A 24,918-nucleotide genomic window follows, 5' to 3' on the forward strand; every position below is an offset into this window, starting at 1 on the left:
ACAGGTTACAAGTGCAGTGCAGTAACAGCCCTACAGTAGTGCACCGTCAGTCAGTATGGCGGCATGGCAGCGTACCTCAGTAGGCTGGCTACCTGCCTCTTCATCACCTACCTACGCTGTTCCTGGCTGAACCCGCACCTTGTGTAACTCCGGCTGTTTGGACTCGCGAGCCAAGTTGGCATACCACACTGGTCAGAAAGATGAAAATTAGACCCAGGAATCTGCAAAGATATTGGAGATGTAATACATGTAAAGTTCGTGTGTTTGATTTGACTCGATTCTAGAAGAGAGAAATTCAAAACGAAGGGTATATCCAGCCCGCAAGGCATTCCTATGTCGATACAAGGCCAGGCCTGAAATCTATAAGCCATCTGTGGCCGACAGAACGCCAATATCGAGTCGCTAAAAAAAATCCCATCCGTCCCAAAGAGCCTGCTCGTCGTCGTCTGCTGTGAAGACTACCTCCTATTCGATAGTCCCTTCAATACCAATACCAATTAATACAGTGTAGCAAAGGTCGATGCGTATCATTGCCTGCTTAAATCAACCCTTGAACATCCCAAAACAAATTCCAGCAATCAAGTTCCAACTTTTGGTGTGCCGTGACTTCGGGTCCCATAAACCCGTCAAATCATTCTGGTGGCAGGCCGTCGAGGCGGTACGGTCCGGGGTAATAATAATAATAATAAATAAAAAAGCAATTGCGCTCCTTCTCGCTGGGGTATCATTGAGATAACAGGAAAGACCAGGCCCTTCATCCCCTTCTTCATGCATGCGTAGGTTGCCCTAGTCGCGTCTGTAGGTCGTAGAAAATAATAAGAGAAAATCCTCCCAAGGGAAAAAGGAAGGTCCCCTTGTATGATGCGATGTACCAATCCGAACTCCGGAAAACGGGAAAACGGGTCGCCAATCTATCGTACAGGATGGATGTGGATAATCCATCTCTTTTTGTGGTTTTGTGGTGTAGTGTATAGTGTAACAGCGTGTCCAATCCGGGTGCGGGAGGTTCCATGGAGTAGGTTGACAGAGTAAAAGAAAACCAACGGCACAATCCTTGGGTCTCTTTACATGGTGGGCTTTCGGAGGATCACCTCGCAGTTGGCGTCGAACCTCAGGTTCCAGAGGCGGACCGACTGCATGTAGCGCTCTGTCTTCTCAAGCTCGCGCTCACGCCCAAATAGGGTCTCCACGAATTCGATGCCGGCGTTCTTGCCGAGCTGGGAGGCATCCTTGCGCTTGTTGACCTTGAGCATGGGAGCCTCGCATCGCTTCAACAGGACGCGGAGCTTGTCAGTAAGGCGCTCGCCCGATTCAATGAAGTCCTCAACCATTTCCCGGTTTTCCTGGGTACGGATCTTGGGCACACACTCCTCGGAACGCTTCACTTTTCCGGAGATCTGGATGAGAAGAAGCCAAAGCTCGCCAGCCATTTCCGATAGGGGGGTGCCAGGTCCGTGGACATGGACAGTCCAGTCATAGATCCACTTGCCCAAGGAATTGGAATCAAAGACGCTTCCCAGCAACATGATGGGCTCCTCAGTAGGGTCCCAGTTCTTCAAGGAGTAGCCGGCAGGGATACGGTGTCTCCTCGCGTCCTCCTCAGTAGCCTTGGCCGTGGTCGGCGGGACCTTCTTGGCATGTGAGCTTGAGGGGCGCGCCGTGGAAGACCTCGGCGGGGGAACATTGGCGGATGCGCGGCGCGCGTGGCTACCTAGCCTGGTAGACGAGCGCTGCACTGGATCCTCGTAGTATGCTGTCCTCTCTTTCTCATAACCGGGACCCTGCTTGTAGTAGTAGTAATCAGTGCCATGTCCGCCAGCAGCATTGTAATAATAATCTTGATGCCTTCGACTCCTTGACTGCGCTGGCAAAACATAGGTAACGCCGTCGACCTCGAAGATCTCGTCCTCGTCGGAGTCCCCATGAGAGGTCCGGTAATAGGAGTAAGAACTGCGGCGTTCGTGCTTCGGTGGGTTATTCGACCCCTTTGAGAAACTGTGCTTTCGCGAACTCACGTTGAGACCAGGGCCAGTGGCATATTCACCCGTACTCTTGTAACGGGGTGAAAAGGTAGCTCTGTAGTCATTCTGGCCGCTGCTGCCATTGCGGAAGTGAGCCCGAGTCTGCGGTCGCTGGGGTGTTTGCGGATGCGCATAGTAGAAGTTGTGTCGAGGCGAAGGCGTTGGCGATGGACTACCACTGTAGTCGTAATAGTCCGCCGGGTGGGGTGTGGACCCGTAGATGGGGGATCTGTAACTCATCTTCCTAAACTCTTGCGATGTCCCGCTGACACCCAATTATTCTTATTCGTGAAAACCGATCCAGGCTTGCAAAACGTCCCCTTGCGACTCAGCCGTCGACGATGATGAGGTTTTTTTTGTGTGTGAATCTTTTCCAATGTAGAGTAGCGCCTGTGGCGTGACGCTGGAGGGAGTGACAACCCGTCACCTTGGTATGTGGTCGGTAGGAGAGAGAAACCGTCTTCTTTCGGAGTACATGTCAAGATGTGATGTTGATATCCCCCAAGGAGAATATTGGGCACCAAAGTCGTCCAAGTAACGACTTTGATAGTAAGTGCTCGAAATTGCTGGACGCTTCTGGGTCCAGATGGAAAATGTGATTGGAAGTTGGGTGAGCGTTAAAAGTTTCGATGGGTAGATTCAAATGGCGAAAAGCCAACAGTCGAAGAGAAGGAAAAGCCAAATCGCGGTGGTTGGGCTAGGTGAAGGCTTTTAATAATATTGTGTGGTGTGTCCCCGAGAATGAGAGCGCGGCGGGTTGGGCTTCTAGCAGGGGTTGCCAGCACAAGTCCAAAACAGGGATACTTGTAAGGACCCGTAGAAGACCAGGGGGGGGGCTAGCAGGCCTAAAATGACTAAAAGGTACTCTGGTACTTCTCCCGTAGTGGAGGGGTGTGTTTTTGGAAGAGTCGAGAAGGGGCCGACCGTGAATTAGTCACACCCCCCTGTACTTCCTCACAGCCACACAGTTTCGCGCAGCAATCCGCACTGACTCTCTCTGCTCTGGCCTCCCATCCACTGAAGAGTAAGGCTGTGATGTCTTCGAGTTGCTCCAAATCCAGATGCGCCTCCAGCCAAATCAGCTCACTGCCGATCTGTCGCTGCGCTGTCACTGACTTGACCACGAGACGAGCTTCCAATGGAAGAATCGAGAAGAGAATCGATGTGATGTGGTGACTCCTAATCCCGTTTCTGCCGCAATCACCGGGGCCCAAGGCGGCCGAATTGGAATTGCGACGAGCAGTTCACAGCCCCCGACCGTCGTCACTCGACTATATTTTTTTTGGTCTTTTTAGCAGTATCGACAGTTCTCCATAACGTGGGCACCGAGGATCGAAATTGGTATCCCTGGCACTATGACACCCGGTCCAAGGTCCGATGCTGGGGTCTTTTGGTAACGCCCAGGATGCTAGAACGTTAACTCCTTGCTGGAAGATTGCCCTGGGGTCTAACCGAAATGATGTTGCGCCAAACGGATACGATACTAGACACTCTGGTCCCACCAGGCAAGAAGAAAAGAATAGGCTGCCCGTTACTAGTAGAAAATTTTTCTTCGGTCCGTAAACCAGAGGAGCCACAATGATAAGAAAGTGTGAAGCTACCGTGGGATCATTCAATGAAGCCCCGGCAGGAAGGTAGGAAGGAAGAAGTGCTGACAGTCGAGGTACCCAGCAAGGGGAGTCCGGGGATGGCGGATACGAGAGGCCGTTAGAAGCGACAGACCCAACCGGACAAGTAATGGAGCCAATGTGGATGCAACTGTTCAATGTCAACAAATAAAGCTGATGATGAATCTGCCGACAAGTGGATATTTGCTTGCTTGCTTGACTGGCGCTTGCTGTGATGTGAATATCCTGTCCAGTGTCAAGAAACGATGGGTGGTACTATTGTTGTTGGTTTCCTGGCTATCCCGAGAAAGCAAACCCGTGTCCAGTGACTAAAGAGATGGCTGGGCGAGGGAATCAAGCTGAAGGATTGCAACACGGGCCGGTCAAACGATCGTGCTTCCTTTGCCTTGGCGTATAAGGTCTGTACAACAGTGGAAGATGCGAAATAGTCAGATGGCCGGTAGAACAAGTCAGTCCCTTCCAGCAATTCCGTTTCGAATGGAAATGCCACCAACCTTGCAAGGAAGAAGGAGGCGGGAAGGCGGGGAAACTTGCATCAGGATCATCCAACTGATGACATTGAGAAGAAACCAAGGACGGGTGGGATCAGTATATGTATGTAGGTTTGTCTGGACGATTCTTCCCTGTAATGTTCCCGCCACACAAACGGGAAAGGGAAGATGGGATAGATGTGGTAAGAAGTAGGAACAAAAGCAGTAAGCGGTGCCACCCCCGCGCCATTCCTTCTTACATTGTACCGCTTATCACCGTCACAACTCACAACCCACCATCACCACCATCACCACCGTCAACGCCCACTGAGGAGGGGTGGATGACCACCATCAAGATCAAGAAACCAGCCCAGACCAGCCCTAAAGCACCCCAGCTCATGCTTACACCCCTCTCTATTCGCTGAAGCCCATGTGTTCAACAGCCTTGAAGCGCCGAATGGCATGCGAGTGTGCTCAGGTTCGGGCTCAGGTTCACACCCTCGCACCAACCTCCTAGTCTACACATTGGCGATTCACATCCAACTGTGAATCATCGACGTGGTGGGCTCTTCTTCCGAGCCCTCACTCATCACAGGCTAAGATATATTGCTCGGCGCCTCTACGGGAACACATGAGGTATATGGCAGGTACTATTTGCGGCTCTGGCTGGTGATGACAGCACACATTAACCATCCTCGGTGTGGCCAACTTTTAGGATTTAGCCTGGCGAACATGCTAGGCGTGCATGGTTCGTCGTCTGTCACTGTACATAGTAGACGGTCATCTGCCTGTGCCTGCACCTGCATCTGCGGGGTAATTCGGTGCATATCCATCAATTCGTGACCGTAACCTACCATTTTGGATAATTCGATCCCACTTCAGTCAAACTATTGTCGGCGAACTCCATCCATGTCTTGCATTGGCCAGAAGGATCAGTGTCCAGATCTCCCACTGGAACGAGCTCCACGTCCAATACTGAGCGTTGGCTTCCTAGGAATACAAGCTGATGTAATACTCATTGAGTGCTGCAGCCCTCGATATTCTCAGCCGATACGTTCTACCACGCAGACATGGACACGAACATATCTATTACGGGCTGACTGCATACGGTCGATCGCACAACACGACCCGGCATACTTCTCAGCACGAGGCAGGGACTCTCAAGGCCAACCAGTCGCTAAAACATAGGCCTGATGCCTGAGGAGATCGGACTAGAATCGTTCGAGGTCATCGCCATCAACTGCGGCCTCATATCGGTCTTGCCTGGTATCAATTTCCAGGCATGGAATAACTCCAGATGGGGGATTTCGTCTTCCTCGGTTCGGCGACTACCTACGCGAAGCCCCGCTGCTGGGCTCTGAACAACAACGGCCATCTTTTACGTCACTCCAAACCTCCCAACCGAAGATCAGTCACAATTTTCATTCGCCACTGGCGAGCTCTGCATTATTGTTTATTTGCGCGAGCCCACCAATGTGCTTAGGTCATGATAACACAACAGGGCCATGATATCCCCCATAAGTCGGGAATTAACTAATGCAGAGTGCGGCTATGGAGGACCCTTTACGCTTGTCTCTTTGTGTCATGGCTCCCGTAGCGCACCTGGAGGGCGCCACGGTCCAGAGCTTCAACCTAATTGCACCGCTATATTCTGGCATGGCTTTGCTATGCCCCATACAGTACAGGATGGACTGTCGGCAATATGCTAGATCCTCCTGCAACACTGCACCTCACGATGCGATTTTTCCTACGCCCACTGCTACGGGGTCGATGCAGTGCCATGATCCATGCAGCCACGCATTCCGTAGCGTCCACTGCAAACCTGGCTTGTCGCTTTCAAGTGGAGCATAAACAGACACACTTCTGCACACCTTCCTCCTTCACCTTGGGCGGCACGACTCCCCCCGGCCCCAGGAGCCCCCTTGTAAAGCTCACATTTAGTTCCGTCGGTGCGGCACGCCCACTATCCACCTGTTCATTTTAATCTGAAAAATTTTCTCGACATCCCTTCTCATCTCTCCTGTATTCGTATATACGATACTAGGGTGGTTGATGCTTTCGCGCCCGCCCGCCTTCCTCCGTGTGTAGGGCCCGGTCGGTGTATCCTCGCCTAAACCAGAGTGAGTCATGGATTGCAAGAGAGGAGAAGGAAAGCGGGAGAGAAAAAAAAGGTCACCATGTACGGTTATGCCATGCTGCCCAACAGGCGTGGATCAGAGCATTGCTGTGGTTTGAGTGGACGGTGTCTGGTGCAGAGGAAGCCCTAGCAAGGTCTCTTTGCAGCTGTTCCCGATTCCGATTGGGGGCGTTGGGGATGCTCGCCGCCTTTCACGGCCATGCCAATTGCCAGAGCCACAGGAGTGCTCGTAACGGGGCCGCTAACCAACCTCTGCACCAGTCAATCACGATGTAACGACCGTCAGCTCCGCTTGTGCGGCTTGTCAACAAAAACAAGCACCAAAAATAGTGAATATCATCAGACAATCTTGCTACAGGCTCGAGGTGTCCCATCCTTCAGTCGCTAAGTTTCTGCTGCACTCACCGACTCTTTGCCTTTGGCATAATGCTATGGCGACAGATAAGGCATCGCGGTCGGCGGTGCACTCAGAGACATCATTCATGCCTTATGTACCTTCTTGACCAGCGTGGCCTGCTGGTTTGAGAACCGGGCCTTGGATCCGACCCTGGTCGCGAAGGGCTAGAACAGGTCCGCGACGTACAATTATCAATTATAGCCCGGGCACAACTTATCTACAGCTACAACTCCTCATGTATCTCGCCGCAGTCGGGAGCGAGTGCTTCTTCTCGTGCATGTAGAACAACGCGGCTTCTGCATTATAAGCAAAGAATACGAAGATATCACCCGTGCAGAAGAAAGCAACGCGTTTCGGTCTTTGCTTTTGCGGCCTGCGGTGACGGGTAGTAGCGAGCAATATTGGCCAGGACGTACGAATTTGTGTGGCATGGTGGAAATGATGCGCCGCTATAATGCCGGCCGCTCAGGACCACACCACCCGCACCGAGGGAAAAATACTTAAAAGAGCCAATTGCAGCTTCTGTCACGTCACGAAGATTGATAATAGCTTCATTCATCACTCCGATGCTGACTGGGCTACGTAGCTGGCTGCTTCCCACCCTCCGGGAAATGCTCACCTGGCCCACCCAATGCAGCGGCACTCGTCGTTCTAGTGGTCCACGGCCGGGACAATTCAGAAGTCATGGGGATCGGTAGGGCTTGAGACGGGTTGAATGGTTATCGAATCGCGGGCTGAGAATTTTGGGCGCGAGCGACAAATTTTTGGCAGCCCCTCCCTCACTGCTGATCGGCTTGGGACAACTCAAGGAGAGGAGACTGCGCTGGCGGCCTCTGGGACTCCTCACTCTGCAGTGCAGTGCAGAGAGGACCGGATGACGAAAGCAGTGTCGATCTATAGTTTCTCTACTGCAGTCAAAAGACGACCCCATAGCTTACGTCGTCTCGTGTTGCATTCAAAGCTGAATACGCGAAACCTGCAATACCCAATAACTCTGCTCAGAATGCGATGGGCGAAATAAGTGGGAGAGAGTGAAATTGCATGCCGCGCAAATGGTTCGCTCGCGGGGTTCTGTAAAAGTTTTCCCAGAATTTTAGGGCTCACCTTTCGCGATGCGATCCGGATCTGATTGGATATTCGCAGTCGCGGACCCAAATGCCTGGGTTCGGTCCGCTGGGGGACTTTGGGACGAAAGGGAAAAAGAAAAGTACAAAAGAGCGACTATACCCAAAACGGTGTGTGGCTAAGCTACGTAGAAAAGGGGGCCCGCTCTTGTCCGCGTTCCCACGTTCCCACGTTTCCACTAGCCACTAAGTTTAGTGAGCCACGATCTGGGAGAGAGTGTCCGTCCTGACCAACCCTGTCCCTGGCATGTGAAATCTTGGATAATCGCCACCTTTCTATGCATTGGGTTTCCTGAAGGCTGCCTCTGGTGGCTCTCTTCGATATGTCAGCATCTCCAGCACCAGCGCACTCCCACTGTTTTCGTGGGGGGATTAGTCAAATCATCTCGGCGACAGCTGTCGTCGATTCATATCTGGACTCCATCATATCATGCATCATGACATAGGGTCTCTTGCGTCATTTTTTTCTGACGTGCCCTGTCCCGAGCGCATGGATCTCATCTCTCTTCCGACTTTTCTTCTCATCGATATTTCTCGGTTGGCACATCGCTCAATTTCAATTCGCGGACTTTAGCCCCCCTTACTATGTTCGGAGTTTAATGCTCACCTGTTTTCGTCCGTCCGTCCCGAGTGCTCGCTCGCTACCTATTGTTATCGAGCCCTGTTCCCAGCGACGCGGCCGCGCAATCTAGTGGTAACCTACAATACATACTGTACATTCGCAGCTACGACGAGCCTACGCGTACTAGGGGTCTGTCGTCGACGGTCGTGACTCAAAACTCAACTACTGTACCCCATTGTAACCTTGGCCCCCCAATCATGACTTAGCCTCTCTCTCCAACAATATCCCCGAAATTTGCTTAGTACGCTAGACTTTGTTTTCGAAGGAGTCTAATAAAGAGCAAGCAGCAGGGGTTCTTTTCAAACGCAACAGTAAAGCATTTTACTGTACGCTTCTTCTTCTTCGGCTTCGGCTCACTTACTCTGGGAGGAAGGAGGGCTCGTGCTGTGGCTGTCAAGGCGATTGGCAGTTTCAGCGCCGAGGGTGTGACTCACCCTGTCACTCACTTTTCGCCTCATTCACGGACGTGTGAACATCGTCAAACCAATGCTTTTAATGCCCGTGAACCCTTAAAGTGCGCCACTAGCCCGGCCTCGTCTAAAGTGGGACGGGGAAAAGGCAGACGTCGCCTTGCGACAACTGTCTTTGGTCGACTTCTGCGCGCGCGCTTAGGTCCCGTTGGCAGGACTGGTCCGAGAGCCCGTAGGCAGCAGCGTGACTAAGACGAGTTGCCCTCGCTTGCTTGCTTGCGGGTGGTTGGGGAAATGCTGGTTGGACCTACTAGGTAGATGACTCTACTGTCCAACCCAACTGAAGAACGCATTGGTATTGAATGCTTTGTTGCCGATTTCCTTGTCCGTGGATGGCCCGACTTCTGACTCGACGCGGAACTCGAGGAGGGAAATAATGTCCGAGTGCCAGGGATATGAATGGTCAGTTGCGAATGATGGTAAAGTCATAGCCTCGGGTCTGAGTGCCTCGCCCAGACATGATAACGCAATGGCTCGCTACTGGCCTCCGTATATATCCGGCCTCTTCTTGGTAAGTTATATTCGGCAGATATCGATTGATTCGTCGTGGACGAGGCCCTTAACAGGACAAATCATACCGAACTGCGCCATGGATCAAATACCGGCAGTCACTTGTCGTTGTGTATCATGATATCCTGTGAGCCAACTGTTCTAGGGAGTCTCTACGAATACAGAGATGCCCCTGGCGTAAGCCGCTCGCTGTCGAGCCGAGTCGTAGGTCATTGACTACAGTTGTTGCTTTTATCACCAGCACGACTACCCTACCCTAGTGAAGACTGTTAGAACTTAGTGTGTATGTGTGATACGAGATTCGGTCGGATTCGTTCTACAAGGGTATTTTCCTTTGCCTGTATATGTCCAAAAGACCGCCTTAGCTTTCCCCTTACTATAGCAAGCAAGGCAACATCCTCGACCTGTTGACAGGCACATGCAACTTGTCTGACTCAGCTATCTCGATATACCCCCTTTAACTCTGCGAGGAGAAAAGTGTTGTCGCCGAAGTGACTCGTACATTTCCCGGATACGTGCTTCCCCTCCGCAACATGACATGTACTCTATACACAAATCCATGCGGACATTGCATATTCAACCATTGAGTGACCCTGGTTGGTTGGTTGGTTGGTTTCTTTCGTTTATCGCAGCGAGCCGCACGCTCTGATGGCTAGCCGTTGCTCATGAGGCAGAAGGCCTAACTATAAGATTACCGCCGGCGAAGCCAGAGCCGTGCCGGTGGTGGTCCCTTCTTACAAAACCTGGTCTCGTGCGTAGCTTAAGAAGCTTTGCACCGTTACAATCCTCGGGTAGGTTGCAGTGTTGGGGTTTGGGAGACGGAGGTTGCGGATCTGAGAAATATGGGCAAAAGGATCAGGGGTTCGTGGGATTCTCTCAAGAAGAAACGCAGGGAAGTCGACTGTGCTCTTTACCATATCTAGAAGCAATTAATCGGCCACGAGGGCTTTTGTTCATATAAAGGAAATATATAGTGGCAAATATAATAGTTAACTCAGAAGGGGGAAAGGGGTCTGAAAAGGGGTTGGCTAAGGGAAGCAGTATGAACATCTGCCCCCTTTTAGAAACATCCACTCAGCAGCCTACCAGTAACACATGTAATTATCCTTCTCAGTTGTAGCTGTAGAAACAATTTCTTCGTGTTAAACTACACCGTTATCGACAAGAAGCAACACCATAATATCCAATATGACAGAGCTCTACTTCTATCCGGCGTCGTCTCTAGCCATGGTCACTCTGGCAGCATCTTACCAGCCGAACCATGAGCCACTTAACTTTCACGAGAGTAGTCTTGAAAGTGCCACCATAGATTATAAGTATGGGTGCCCATTTAACATTGTCAAATATCAAGTTCCAGCTGAACATCCCTAATATGATAAGCTGCTGATTATGGCTCACTCTGCTTACTCGGCCCTCGCTCAAAGCCTTTGGAAATACCAGTGACACTGGTACGAGCCCATCGTTGGTGCCCAGGTACTCACTGATACTAGCTGGCAAGTCGCAGAACTTAAGATACATACCCCTTCTGATCTCAAGTCTAAAAGCAGCCAGTTGCTCATCATGCTTCCTGCAACAACGTTATGGCACCCAGCTTACACAGATGGGCCTACTCTGAAGATGCTTTCTACGCTTGCAGTCACCAATTTCATTTATCTTCCACTCATAATTAGGATGGATTCCTTTGGGGAGCATTTGCTAAGGGAAAGTGTCCACACGAGCCAGCTTGAGAGAGAAGGGACCCTTCCCCAAGAGTGTGCTTGACCTGTCACCTATCGGCCGTGCAGATGATTCGAGGAAGCCTTCATTGATATGGAGATACACTCTGAGTAGCGCTGGTCATCCTTCGGGGAGGAGTTGCGGCTGCCGTCTGCGCAGCAGGTCTGAATCACACTAGGCTAGCTGGTGGCACGGCAGGCAATGGGGGTATGGCCAATCCACCGCAAGACTTCGGCTCTTGCTGTTTACCGCAACCCTAGGTGAGCCCGTCTCACTAAAGAGTACAGTGATGCGATTCACTAATGTTAGTTGCCGGCCGGCGGCGCCGTCTGGGCTATACTTGGGCTTTCAGGTGCATCATCGGTCGTGGTCGCCAGGGTAATCTCTGGAGCGGGAGCGTGGGTCCTCCTTTTCGCGACCGTATACTAAACCATAGCACAAGTCGCTGCCAGGAGGATGAACGTCGTCACACCGGCCATGGTGCCCTGACCGGGGCTAGAGCCGGTCGATTCATTGATCCGCTCAATCGTCCAGGGATAGCAGTCCGACTTGAAGACGATGAAGATGCCTAGACCGGTGTAGCAAGGGGATCACATAGTCCACATATTTCTGCACCAGGGCGAGAATGTGCTTCTGCCTCATTACCAGCCATGCTGCTAGGCACAGCACGCCTAGCAGGATGTAGTACGTGACGACGTACACGGCAATGGCGGACCGCTCGACTTGGGAGAGCAGGGGGATGTATGTGCCAATGTTGTCGCCACCGTTCATGAGTGTGACGAGGGCGACTTTGAGCACCCCTTGACAGCGGCCGCGGTGGTGATTTCGGTGGGCTCCTCGGTGTCCGAGAGGAATAGATTCGTGAACTTCCAGATACCGAGGAGGATAGGCAGGAGACCGAGAAATCCAATGGGCTCCGGCGGCAAGACCAGCGAGACGCCAAAGCCGATCATACTAATGGCTACGATGACGGTGAAACCGATGTACTGGCCGAGGACGATCTTGAGTGGCGAGATGGTCTTGCTGGTGGTGGCTTCGGCGAAGAAGGTGATCAGCACGAAGAGGTCGTCGATATTCGTGATGGCAAAAGTGGCGCATGCCTCTCCCAAGGTTGCTCCGAACTGCAAGATGAACAACCGTTTCCTTAGGTGTTGTTAAGTTGAGACAAGCAGATGTTCAATGGAGTAGTTACAAGAGACCATGATCTGTAATTCCAGTATAGTCGATAGGATAGTTTCGGTTTCTTGTCAAGCTCGTCTCGAATTCTTGAGATGCCGCTTTGCCGTTTGGTTTGCGGAGCGACACGTAATGACACCCATCGATAATTGTTGCCAAGATTTTGGGGTGTTTCTTTTCCGGGATGGGTTACCCACACGTAGACCATCTTCCATTTGGATCAATGTCAATATAGAAGCTCTCATGTATTATCTACTTGATGGTGATGTCTCTAGATCCGATGTGGCAGTGGATAGACGAGACGGGGACATCCAGCTCTAGTAAGTACGCTAGGGCGCCGCGACCGTTATGCGGGGGACTTGGGGGCTCTTTTATTTTATACCGAATGATGCTCACTTCCCCCCGCTGTCATCTATGGGCCAAACCACGGAGTACACAAAATCGTACGAGAGAAGTCAGATTGGAACTTATCTCAGGCGTTTCCCTGGAGAAGGGCATGGGGGTGGTCTCGAAAGAAGTGGATTGTCCTGGCGTAGAAACATATTACTTCAGTCTAGACATCGATCAATGCAGACTCAAATTGACGTTTTATAGGCAGAGTATCCTCATAGACTCGGAACCTAGGCAGCGTGAGGCTCACTCCTCCAGCGTATCAAGTACAACCTAGAGAGTATTCCCAGCGGCCGAAGCGAGAGTGACGATGAGGCGGATGCTGCCCTAGACCATGGCCGTAAGCGTAGCATCTACTACAAAACAAAGCGCAATAATGGCCGAGAAGTATTCTAGAGCGTTGCTAAACGTCGAGAACCCGCGACTCAAACGTTCCTGTCAGCCCAGCTCTCAATGATACCCTCCACACTTGCGGGATATTGTTTCAGGATGACTTGACCATCTTTAAGAAAAGTGTTGGCCTGCACGTTGATCATAGCAGGGGGCTTGTTCGCCAAGACAGTTTCCCTCCAACTCAAATATTCACCATCGACGCTTGAGAGGTCTTCGTAGTACTCTCGACAGGCCTGCACGCCAGCAATGCACCGATACACGTGAAGCCGCAGCAGCATTCGGCCAAGTGCTGGCTTTCCATGGCTGAGTATCTTAGTCTTGTCGACTTTCACTCGAAGCGTTGGCTCTCGGCATTATGATGGATCACAATGCAGCCGCCACCTTCTGTGAGAAGGCACTTCAACATTGCGAAGTGCGCCTGTATTTTGTCAGCGTGCCATGGCTACTCATCTTAGTCTAGCTTCTGAAGGATAAGTTACTCACTCGACTGTGTGATTGACCCCATTTCTGACGGGCACATTAGTTACGGAAATCTCTGTCGGGCTTTTGGGTACACTCATCATACTGTCGACGTTGAAGTTCGCTAGACCACGCAAGCAATCCACCCCAAGCTGCTGGTACAGATTATAGGTAACTAGTGAATGTTTCTCAGTTTCCATAACTTCATACAAAGTCTGGAAGTGCCTACCATCACTCGCCTTAATCTCCGTGGTCTCTGTGAAGCCAAATAGCACCAGGAGCTCCTTGTCGTCCATGAGGTAAGCCCCCACCAACTCGGCTCTACATTCGTCGACAGTCGTTGCTAAATCTCCGAATTGACCTGTCCATGTCTGGCCAGGTCTGTACCATGACTGAATGGGCTCTCCAGTCAGGGGGTTGGTAGGCGGATTGGCTGAATCGAAATTGTACTGGCCGGAAGATTGCTCGACCATCATCTTCCCAGTACCATGACCGAGAAGCTCATGGAGTACAACCCATCAGTAGTATGCTGAGTGTTTGTACTTTCTGAAAGCAGGGAGCTCATCCGAGTCAATGAAGGGCAATGTAGCAGCGGTGCTTTCCGCTGCCATACGGTTGGCAATGATAACATTCTTGAACCCTACATCTTGCCGGATATCATTATACTATCTCGGTGTGTTAGAATCCAATTCAGTGCATTAGAGGATAGAGCAGGGAATATATTTACGTTTGGGAGATTGATACCGGGGAAGATAATGCTCGAACAGTAAGCGAGACCTGATACATTATGTTAGCCACTTTTTCCCAAAGATATCGGGATGTCTCGCAATACTGTGGATGCTTGAGAAGTCCGGAGGCTCAAAGAGAGTCTTCTCGAAGACCCCTTTCCCGCTGTTCTCTGCGCTAGCCCAAGGTAAACGACATATGAACTTGTCGGAATTCTCCACAAGCCGAGTCAGCAGCTTGGTCTCGAATGGATCTACAAGAGCAACAAGGCCTTCAAACTCAGCTCGTATATTGTAAGGATCGCGATACGGCTCGACGAAACCGAATATGTTCTCAACCTTGGGCGCCTGGTCAGAAATCCAGGTTCGCTGCGAATCTCGATATGATTCCAAACTTCCTGTGCGGAAACTCTCAATATACTCGGCCAGAAATCTTCGTTGAGTGTCGTTCGCCGCATACTCCTTGGCTTTCTGAAGGTTCTCGCAGACCTTCTCGAGATCCGCTGCATGATCCCCTTTGATCAGCTTCACGACTGGCGATGGCATGGAGCTGTCTAATTCGAGAACATGTTCCCCTGGAAGCACCGATGCCTGGAGGATTTCAAGCGTGCCATCCTCTGTTTTGCGCAGTCGCGTGTTCTCGGGATAGATTTGCTGGGCATCCATTTATCGGGAGATATACTCTGCGTCGCTCTTTGTAACTGCTATTGGCCCTGGGTAGTAGCCACTTTGAGCTCTTTCTCCTGGAACCCCAAGTGTAAACGGTGGGATGGCAAATATTTAATCCTTGAACTGGGCGTAGAGAGCTTTCGCTGTTGGGGAGCTGGTCGCAAGGGTTTCCAAAGCACCCGGACTTAGTCTTGGAACGAACTTCTGATCGCCCGAGCCCTGACTTATTCTCAGCATTTGAATCAACAAGGGTCAAGGTCACCATACGTAGTGGTTTCCAACGTTCGAAAGGAATTGAGCGGCATATTCCAAAAAGCTGGCCATGTCTTCATCCGTTACTATCCCACTGCCCACGATTGACGCCCAGTCTCCGTCGCAAGACTGGTACAAGGCAAGGATGAAATCATAGATGGGCAGTGATTCAGGGAAACCTGTCGGAAGATGATCCTGGCGCCCGACCAAGCGGCTCTGTTCCAATCTCATCAGCTCTGAACGCGTAAAAGACAGACGAAAGAACCATGCAACCATGTACCTTGCCATGTAATGGGCGTAGTGTTTTTCCTGTTCAGACAGGCCATTGAACAGAGGGGCAATCTCTAGTCTGTACAACTGAGGTGACGCCATGACTGCGACGGCGAACTCGGACTGTGAACAAGAAACGATAGACTAAACGAGAGATCCGCTGGGCTCTTGTCTTGTCGATTCTGAATCTGTGGTGGCCTGTTACTGCATCTAACATGGAAGGGATGCACAAAGAAAGGTGGGGTAGTCACCGCGACATCCTGCGGGGGTCCTTCCTGTCCAACCTCAGTGCTCACCACCACACCACTTTGACCTCGTTACTTCAAGTAATGATTGTGTCTCTCGAACTAATGATGCAGATGCTGTAGTTTACTGCTTGCAAGAGAATGAGGGAAATGCTGCGGGAGGATTCAAATGATGGACGAGGCTCTTTGTGCAGGACCAGTCACTTCGGGACAAGGCAAATTGGGTGTTGAGGGCGCTGTAGAAGATCGGTTGAACAGAGAGAACCATCAGCCTCCAAAGTATCTTCTTTTATTGTTTGAAACCAACATTATTGACCAGCACGCTTGGGTATATTGAGTAAAGATGCCAAAAACGCCTGTCGGGCCATGCCGATTTGAGTCCCCTCCCCCCACAGTCGGCCAGGCAATTCGTACACATAACTCGTAATGTAACAGAAGTAGTCCATACCTCTTGCTCTCTCCTTTTTAATTTCCCCCCTTCCCTCTCAGATTAGTATAGCAAAGCCAGTACTGTATCCTAACCTCACGCCATGACCATAGCCCCAGCCACCCCCGTCAAGAGCAGCATAGCCACGCTACCCATAAGGCCCTTGCCGCTGCCCTCGACAATACGTGCCGCCCCCGCCGTGATCGGCAACGCCCCCGCGGGCGGCGCAGTGGGAGCCAGCGGCGCCCCCGTAGCCGTGCCGGCCATCGCCCCCGCCGCCTTTGTGGTCGTCGCGTTAAGCCCGGCGTTGACGGCGGGAACGCCAGCCCCGCCCGTCGCGAGCGCGGGCGGGGCCGTGACGAGCGCGCCCGCGGCGGGCGTCACCGTCGTGAGGGTCGTGACGGTGTTCTTGTTGGTCACGGTCACGCCCGAGCCGGCCGCGGCCCCGGCGGCGCCTCCGCCCCCGAGCTCGATGATGACCGCGTTGCCCTGAGCATTCGGCACGCCGACCTGGACGACGTCGTGCTTCCAGAGCGGCTTATCCAGTGGGGGCCCCGGTCCCGGCGAGAATCGGCGCACTTGGCGTTCGCGATATACCATGTTTTGGTTTTCGAACTGTTCGTGGCTGAAGGTTAGCATGTATTTATGACTCGCTCAAGTAGGCCGCCGCTTGCGTCGATCACTTACTGTAGCTTCTGTCGAAACAGCCATAATGGCCAAGGCGGTTATTATTGAGGACTTCATGGTTGTATGTAGATCTGGATACGGCGAAGATGAAGGAGAAGAAGAAGGCCCGGCTTCTGGTAAGTAGACGAATAGGAACGATCGCAGTAGCCTGTACCCGCGTACTGAATTACAACCTCGTAGCCTCTAGGGCGAGTTCCGTCTAGGAAAGAAAAAAAAGAGTGTGTGAAGAAGATTGACGCCTCTATTCTATGAACACATTACTACTCCGTACATAGTGAATCGAAGAGCGAAAAGGGGGTTTCTTCTGGAAAACAAGCTTGAAGATGGGATCTACCAGCTTCTTATTCCCTTATGCATTCGGCCCATCTCTGCTGCAGAAACACCATAGTTCCCTGGATATGCCACCTGTCGCAAACGCGCGGTGAAACTTGTAGTGCTGCCATGGAATAACACAGCCTCATTTCGGATGCGAAGATCCCAAACGCGCAAGCTAGAACGGGGACTCTAAGGCAATCTCTCGGCAGGCAGATCACTCGTCACCGCGTGGTCTGATGAACTCAGATCGGCCACATCCGTGGGACACAGGGCCAGGGCTTCCACCATTCAAGCAGGCAAAGCTCAAACTCGGGACGAGAACCGCGATCAGACTACATATGTACCATACAATGCTGGGCGCGATTGCAAATACTGCAACGGGGCCTCAATGCACAGAGTGGACTTCCGACTGCTAGCCGGACTGCATACACCCGCCCCCCCTGAAAGTTTGTTAATTGACGGATACCGTTTCGGACTTCAGATGAAGTATCGACAGGCCTTTTTCGTAGAGGAAGTACATCGACGCCCCGTTCGAAACATAAAAATATTAAGGAAATACCACGTTAAAAATATGCCACAGCTAGGTAACTGTTATACGTTTCAGCACGATAGAGGTATTGCAGACGCATGAAATACCTGTACAAGGGCTCTCACACAAGGATGCGAAATAGACAAACCTTCAGGGATCCTATTGTAAGCTTACAATCCCCAGAAGGAGACAGCGAGACCGGAAGATCCCCCATAACTCTAAATGGTCGCAGCGAATGAGTGCCCTGGAATTGGCGCATTCTTGTGTGATGGTCGTTGGATAAGCGTGGCTGAGCTTAATTCCCGAGATCAGATGAAACCGGTGGGCGCGGAAGTAGCGTTTGGCGGAAAGTTGCGACAAAATTGTCAGACGATTTTCATTCTGAAACAGCAATCTGCAGGAGCATCTGAACCCCGTAAGAAATTGGCTTTGGAGATCACTCTTCGAAATCGGATGAGGCCTTAAAAAGCTTTGGATTCCTGCCGATGTGATGTATCTGACGGAATCGTGGAAGGATTTATTGCCAAGTGTGAATAGCTCGCTGAATGCATGTCGAAGACTGCAAGTCTGTGTTCTACATACGTATATGTCGGCATAACGACCTTCACTTATCTGATGATTGTGCGATTCGGTCTACTTGTGCCAACCCAACCAACTTCGCCAATGAGTTTGCGGGTCGACGTCCAGCACTCAGCAAGCGTGCGACTTTCTGCGTCTCAGGTAGCGGCATCCACCAGTCTCCCTAAGCCAGCCGCGTCTCTATGCTTAGTAGTTCTCCGGCCTCTTTCCAGATCTGTGGTGACTTCACCCCGGAAAGAATGTCCAGACACAAACACGTCCACAAGGTTATCCCGGAAACCGAGATCGTATAGATTTTCAACGTCCCTAAGATGCCACACGCGCTCCCATTCTCCAGTGCCAGTGCCGCTGGTAATACTAGGCGGAGTGCCATCTTCTGTTCTGACAAGCGCCTGCACGCTCTCGACAGGCCATCGTGTCCAGCTCGGCTCGTGATTAGGATTTCGTGGGCGCGTTCGTGGGTCTATTGAACGCTTGAAGGCGAACCCATCGTCCATTTCTGCTTTCCAGTCTTGCCATTTCATGGACTCATTCGTAGTTGTACCACAGTAAATCAAGTAGAAATGGTAAGCGAGTAAGCCCCAGACTAGTGGCGTTGTTAAAAGCGCCAGCATGGTGACAGAGCCCAAGCCGACGTCATCTTGAATACCAAAGGTCAATAATATGAGATAATCATGCCAAGTGAACGAGCCAGGTTTCCAAAGGTGCCAATTTGGGCGACGCGCCCGAACATTGGTAGAGATCAGGCCAAGACCGAGGTATGCTCCGTAGGACGTGAGAATCGCTGTCGAAAGGAGCAGGAGAATGAAGTAGGCTTGGTTACCGTATCCCACACAGTTGTTTATGAAGACGCAATGGTGGTCCATCTTGGCCACGCACCGGTTGCAGACGGCGCAGTGCTTGGAACGGGGCGGCTTGAGGATATTGCAGGTGCGACACATGTGCCCAGGATGAAAGAGTGCGAAGTCATAAGGATACTGGCGCATATAATGCGTGTGGTTGGCCGGGGTAATGACGCCTGGGTCTCGGAAGGCCGAGAGATAAAGGAACCAGTACGGTGCAGCGATGGATATCGCACCGAATATCTTGTGGACAGTTGGTAATTGTGGCCATGCCCCTGGGAGGTACATATACTCGCCGACAGACAGCAGTAAGAGGAAGAATATCAAGACAGTAGGATGTCGGCCGTAAAATGCAGCATGGCCGAACCTCGAGAGGGATGCTGCAATTCGCCCCGACGCAAAACGCCTATCCAAGAAGAGGATGGCATTGGGTAAATGTACCATCAAAACTCGGTGGAGCCATGCTACTGGCGTGCGACTGTTCCTCAGTCAGCAACTGCTCTTGCCTGGGCAGACCAAGCATCACGAGCTGGTCGCTGGTCGCTGGTCGTCTCTGCCTAGAACAGTGTCGACAGATGCTGGAAACCAGGTAGGCACTTACCGCGATGCCGGGAGCCGACCGAAAAAGGCGACGAATGTCAGAAAGGAAATCGTGAGGACTCCTGCGGCGATTTTCGCGATGACACCCATCCTGAACATAGACCATAGAAGTTGCCAGTAATGCGGATGTCTGGTTGTTTCGTAGGCGCCAATCAAAAGGAGCCGATATCTCTGATCATATGTAGGAAAGGAAAAGGTCGATACCCATCTGAGACAGGAGGCGTACAGCGATGCCCTTAACTGCTGATACTGTGGTATAATCACTGACTAGCAGGATTCATTGCGTGCTATGCGCTTTCAACAAGGAGAGAAGGAGATTCAGCCCTAGGCGACCGATCGTCATCAGCTCAATGGCAGCCTGTCACGCCTGTCAGGCTTTGTCGAATGGTGATTGATGATGGTGAGCGGAAGTGTCATCCGGGTTAGGCGGCTGGAAATAGCGTACCTGGCAGCCTGGCCTGAACCGAGGGCTTGTAAGGCTGCAGGATGTGGCTGTGCCTCCCACTCAACCACTAACCCAACCTATACAGCCCACTGTAGGCACAATTTCCATCACTTGGCTCTGCCACGTGCGAACCTGATCCTGCACGCGATCCTGCAAGCATCACGCGTCGCCATGAAGGCGTCCCACTCTCCTCACAAGACCCCTAAGTGATGCCAAGATACATGCCTTGAATCGCTCAAAAGAACTGCGACAAGATATGCGAACCGAAACTCCCTGATGGATTCCCTTAGAATCTTCTTTGCCCAACGTCTTTCGCATTTCAGCTGTATGGAATACTTTGCTCCCTCGTGCGGAGCTTCGTGACGCCGACGTGAAATCTTAAAATCTACACCCATGGTCTCAGTCCGAATTACCCCAACCTTACCTTCTCATGCAACACCGACTACAGATCCTCGCGTCTGCATCCGTCTGTAAAAGCAGCAACCAGCCTGGAATAAAACCAGGATAATCATACGAGTTTCGCTAACACGTCGTGATCGACACGCTTCTCTGCATCGCATTAGTCCAACCCTGGTTTCTGGGTTGGCGTTCGCAAATGTCGGCTCCTATTGTCTACTCGGGAGCTGTGACAGGTGAAGGGGGGATTTTATTCAAAGACAACAAATTCTGGGTTGCTCGACGTACGCCAACGCGCCAAACATGGATCAATCACATCAAGGTATATCCTCGACGGTAATTCTTGTTCCTGGCCCGGTCAACGCTAACGCTTCCCCAGAATAACGGTGGCCAAGTAGTCCCCCTGGAGAAGAATGCCGACTACATGATTGCCGATCATGTATGGAAAGATGCACCACAAGGCTCATACTCTTGGAAGTGGATTGAAGACTCGGTTAAGAAAGGGAAACTACTGGATGCCGATGACTACCTCATTGGCGGCAAACCTCAGGAGCAGGCACGCGTGGGCCTGCCCGCACCGGCAAATCTAGCAGAACCCCTTTCACCGAGGAAGATGACCGCGTACTCATGGAATGGGTTCTAAGGCGTGAACGACAGGGTGAATCCATTCTTGGCAACAAAATATACCAAGAGTTGGCAGTCAAGGTTCGTCCACCCCATCTATGACAAATTGCGTGCGCATGCTTATAATATGCTTCAGAATCCTCGACACACATTTCAGTCTTGGAGGGATCGCTGGGTTAGGAAGCTATCTATGAAACCACGCCCAAATGTACCCAGCGAAGAATCAAAAGCTCAACATGCAGAAGAGCCTGAGCCAATGGCTGGTCGCCAGCGTACATCCGCATCATCGCAGTCGCAGACTCCGCCAAGCCCAGCCAAGCAGGAGAAGAAATCACGAATGAGATTCACTGCAGAAGAAGACAGGCAACTCACCGAATATGTTCTAGAGAAAACCGCAAATACTGGGAAAGACCGAGGTAACAAGGTCTTCCAAGAACATGCAAATGAAGTCAGTGATTCTCTCCCTGCTTCGCTCGAATTCAATCATACTGACAGACCCCCAGTTTCCTCAGCACACATGGCAGGCATACAGGGATCGCTGGATCAAGTATCTCAAACCTGCCGACCAGGAGGAGGGGGACGACGATGAAGAAATACAGCAGGCAAGGGCCAGCAGGAGTAAGACCAATGATATTCAAAGCTCTAGGAATGAGCGACCAGATGTGGCCCTACAGAAGCCAAAGGAAAACTCAAAGGCTGTGAAGGAGAAGACAAATATAGCGGCGGAGAGCCCAGAGTCGTCCAAAGGCGGTTCACGCAACATAACGCAACAGCAAGATGACTCGGCCTCTGATTCCCCAGGCCCTATTAGGAGATCACCACGGAACGTCAAAAGGATGGAGACACAAGTGGAAATCGACCAGCAACTGAACGATGAGAACGCGCAAGAAGAGCCTCAAAACGTACGGGCTTCGGCTGCTGGCAAGAGCGACAAACAATTGCCAACCAAAGCGGGTGATACTGGGACCGTGCTTGAATCCAGAGAGAAGTTTTACCCAATTTATCAGGACTTCATTCAACGTTTCACTCGCATCCGACCAAACTTCTGGCCAACTGTGCGAAACCAATCCTTTCACCTCTGGAGTTTGTGGCAGAATGTCGTTGCCCAAAAGGTCGACCCTGCTGAGCGAGACTGGCAGCAAATCGCAGAAAACCTCGGTTACGACTGGGTTGAGCATGAAGGTGTTGAGAACGATCTCCACGAGGTTTACGAGAACCATCTGGCTGAATTTGAGCAGTTCTTGGTAGAACACGAGATGGATGAGAGCGATGAGTCAGAAGGGGACGAAGATGTGCCATATGAGGCAGCCGCTGTGATTAGCTTCCGTGATGCACTTGACAGAGGCTCGGAGGAGAAGTTCAACTCTTCGCCTCCGAAACAGCCCTCACTAAAGCGCACGCATGAAGACGCCCTATTGTTAGATCAGGGATATCCAGACTCGTCTGGTAAGCGGCAAAGGATCAGTAAGGACAGCGAGATTCCGTCAACCCCGGACACCAAGAATGGCACAGCCCATCTACGCCGCCCCGTCAGTGCAGCCGTCTCCCCCAGTGACCTGAGAGTGTCGGCACTACCTAGGTCTTCGTCTTCGCGGGCACGGCAGAGCGCCCAAAAGGGCCGGGGCGTTCCAGATAATGGTGGCCGGATGATCACAGACAGCGCAAAAGTGCACTCGAGGGGGCGTGCAGTTGAACCTGAGACCCAAGATTTCCGATATGATCCCGAGACACAGAATCTCGTCTTCGATACGGAGATGGACGATGTCCAGGGAGAATCACAGGTCAATACGACAGCCTCTCAACAATTGCAGCTCGAGTCCGAAACTGGATCGCCGCCAGTCCAGCCTGTCATCAATCGTGTGTCGGCGAGACCAACCACACCAACGCCGAAGCGGAAGGCTGGCACCTCGCCTTTCGTCGATAGTCCTGATGACGAGCATGACCAATCAACACCCAAGGCTCGCTTTGGAAAGGGCAAGAACCCCCTCTTGGCCGACTTGGAGAAGCAACAACAGCAGCAGCAGCACCGACGACGCTCAGCTGGCTCGCCTCAGAGCAGATCTGCAACCGCACCCCAGCCGAAGCCGCAACGCCAATCCATGTCGCGCCCTGCAGCCTCTCATCCTCCACCTCCTTCCTTCCCTTCATCGTCAGCAACGTCTTCGAAGACAACAAAGCCGCCCCCGTCCTCCCTCCGCAAGCCACAAGCTCATCAATCACCAGCATCCGTGCCAGCGGCAGCGGCCGCCACCCCGAAGCCAACCTCGTCCTCTGCAGGAGACACAGTCGCCTCTGGACTTGCCAAGCTCAACGAAGGCATAGATAAATGGGTTGCGCTGGGCTACGCGCCGTCCGTTGCGCGGCGCGCCCTCGAGGCCACGTCGTGGCAGGACGAACTCGTTGTCGTGATTATCGAACCTCTCAAGAAGGGCGAGCCGCTACCGACCGACATCGAGGGCGTCTGGACGGCCAAAGACGACCTCAAACTGCAATTCCTGGAAGAGATCAAAGCTGCGGGCGGGATCAAGAACATCTCGGACGAAAAGCAGGCAACCAAGCTGGAGAAAAAGCATGCTGCTTTCGAGAAACACCTGATGAACAAACATGGCGAGAGATTGATCAAGAAGCGCAAGAAGTGGTTTAGATTGAAGGAACAACTGGGGTGGGGAGAGAAGGAATAACTGCTTTCGGTAAACTGTAACATGTAGAGTTGGATGGATGAACGGTTGGAGTATGTTTGATACCCCTTTGCTATTACTTCGAGGAGTTAATTGAGTGTCGTGTAGTAATTACAGCAGGATAATAACTGAGTTGATTCGACAACCGTTCTCAGGCCATGAGATGTTATTTCTACTCATGTCCATTACCAAAGTTTTGAATGAACTCAAGAATCATGGTTGAAGAGTCTCGTGCATGAGGTAGTGCGTAGTTCGTCTTGAGGAGCGCGAGCCAGGGTAATATAACTATGTATCTATTTGTCTATAATGAGGACAATATTTTACATCGCAGCTGTATGATCCTTTCCCACTACCGACGAGATTCTAAATGTATACTACATGGCGATGAGACTGATACAATACCACACCGTTGATGACCGAGCAACTCGTCCATCTATTTACCGCTTGCTTACCTGACGTTGGCAAACTTGGCCATGAAGGGATCCTCCTCCTCCTCCTCCTCCTTGGGACGATCCTTCATCATCCGCTCGGCCTTCTTCTGCTTCTTGGCCTTAAGCTTGGCCTTCTTGCCCTTGAGCTGCCGCTGCGCCGTCTCGATCTGCTCGAACGACTCGTCGAACGCGCTGCCGTCCAGCCGCTCCTCCGTCCAACCGGCGCCTTGCTCCTCGTCGGCCTCGCCGTAGCCGCGGCCGCCCGAAGAATAGGGCGCGAGACGCCTCTGGCTCATGGCCAAGTCCTCGGCCCGCCGCCGCTCCTTCTCGGCCTGGACCTCCTTGCGCCGCTCCTCCTTCTCGACGCGCTCCTTCGCGACTTCGAAGGCGCGCTTCTGCATCTGCCCCCGCTCCTCGCGCGCCTTCATCTTCTGTTCCGGGGTGCGCTGGTGAATCTGTACGAGGGGGTTGAAGCGCTTTTGCTTTCGCCGACGTGCACCACCATCCGCCAATTTTGTACCGGATTTATGTTTCTTCGGCAGGCTCCAAGTCTGCAGTTCCGTGAGGTACCGCAGGGCCAGCCTGTGAAGCTCATCGATCTCTTCCTGGTCGTCGTGGGAGCACTCCCCGGATACGGCTTCCTCAGCCTGACGTCGTTCATCTTGCATTTCTCCCCGTTCTCGTGGTGATT

General features: G+C 52.0%; 7 protein-coding genes across 7 annotated transcripts; 1 reads left to right on the forward strand and 6 right to left on the reverse strand.

Moving 5' to 3' along the window:
* Positions 1-1,064: 1,064 nt before the first annotated feature.
* Positions 1,065-2,261, reverse strand: PG994_006447 (vegetative cell wall protein gp1; the record flags this gene model as incomplete). Its single annotated transcript, XM_066857856.1, has 1 exon — positions 1,065-2,261. One exon carries the CDS (start codon positions 2,259-2,261, stop codon positions 1,065-1,067), a length of 1,197 nt encoding a protein of 398 aa, XP_066717125.1.
* A 9,259-nt stretch (positions 2,262-11,520) lies between these two features.
* PG994_006448 (dipeptidyl peptidase III) lies at positions 11,521-14,904 on the reverse strand (the record flags this gene model as incomplete). The annotated part of the gene is made up of 10 exons (XM_066857857.1): positions 11,521-11,663; positions 11,741-11,766; positions 11,894-12,238; positions 12,288-12,300; positions 13,122-13,357; positions 13,538-13,688; positions 13,743-13,834; positions 14,057-14,178; positions 14,241-14,290; positions 14,346-14,904. The coding sequence occupies 10 exons, from the start codon at positions 14,902-14,904 to the stop codon at positions 11,521-11,523; spliced, it is 1,737 nt and encodes a 578-aa protein (XP_066717126.1).
* Positions 14,905-15,018: 114 nt separating this feature from the next.
* Positions 15,019-15,531, reverse strand: PG994_006449 (dipeptidyl peptidase III; the record flags this gene model as incomplete). Its single annotated transcript, XM_066857858.1, has 2 exons — positions 15,019-15,126; positions 15,175-15,531. 2 exons carry the CDS (start codon positions 15,529-15,531, stop codon positions 15,019-15,021), a joined length of 465 nt encoding a protein of 154 aa, XP_066717127.1.
* Positions 15,532-16,197: 666 nt separating this feature from the next.
* Positions 16,198-16,701, reverse strand: PG994_006450 (uncharacterized protein; the record flags this gene model as incomplete). The annotated part of the gene is made up of 1 exon (XM_066857859.1): positions 16,198-16,701. The coding sequence occupies one exon, from the start codon at positions 16,699-16,701 to the stop codon at positions 16,198-16,200; it is 504 nt and encodes a 167-aa protein (XP_066717128.1).
* Positions 16,702-18,348: 1,647 nt separating this feature from the next.
* PG994_006451 (uncharacterized protein) lies at positions 18,349-19,743 on the reverse strand (the record flags this gene model as incomplete). Its single annotated transcript, XM_066857860.1, has 2 exons — positions 18,349-19,531; positions 19,655-19,743. The coding sequence occupies 2 exons, from the start codon at positions 19,741-19,743 to the stop codon at positions 18,349-18,351; spliced, it is 1,272 nt and encodes a 423-aa protein (XP_066717129.1).
* A 950-nt stretch (positions 19,744-20,693) lies between these two features.
* Positions 20,694-23,799, forward strand: PG994_006452 (uncharacterized protein; the record flags this gene model as incomplete). The annotated part of the gene is made up of 5 exons (XM_066857861.1): positions 20,694-20,816; positions 20,874-21,056; positions 21,104-21,199; positions 21,255-21,566; positions 21,622-23,799. 5 exons carry the CDS (start codon positions 20,694-20,696, stop codon positions 23,797-23,799), a joined length of 2,892 nt encoding a protein of 963 aa, XP_066717130.1.
* A 445-nt stretch (positions 23,800-24,244) lies between these two features.
* Positions 24,245-24,895, reverse strand: PG994_006453 (uncharacterized protein; the record flags this gene model as incomplete). Its single annotated transcript, XM_066857862.1, has 1 exon — positions 24,245-24,895. One exon carries the CDS (start codon positions 24,893-24,895, stop codon positions 24,245-24,247), a length of 651 nt encoding a protein of 216 aa, XP_066717131.1.
* Positions 24,896-24,918: the final 23 nt, after the last annotated feature.

The sequence above is a fragment of the Apiospora phragmitis genome, assembly GCF_038363925.1.
Source record: "Apiospora phragmitis strain CBS 135458 chromosome Unknown utg000006l:1.0-5683423.0:1.0-5690449.0, whole genome shotgun sequence".
Lineage (NCBI taxonomy): Eukaryota > Fungi > Ascomycota > Sordariomycetes > Amphisphaeriales > Apiosporaceae > Apiospora > Apiospora phragmitis.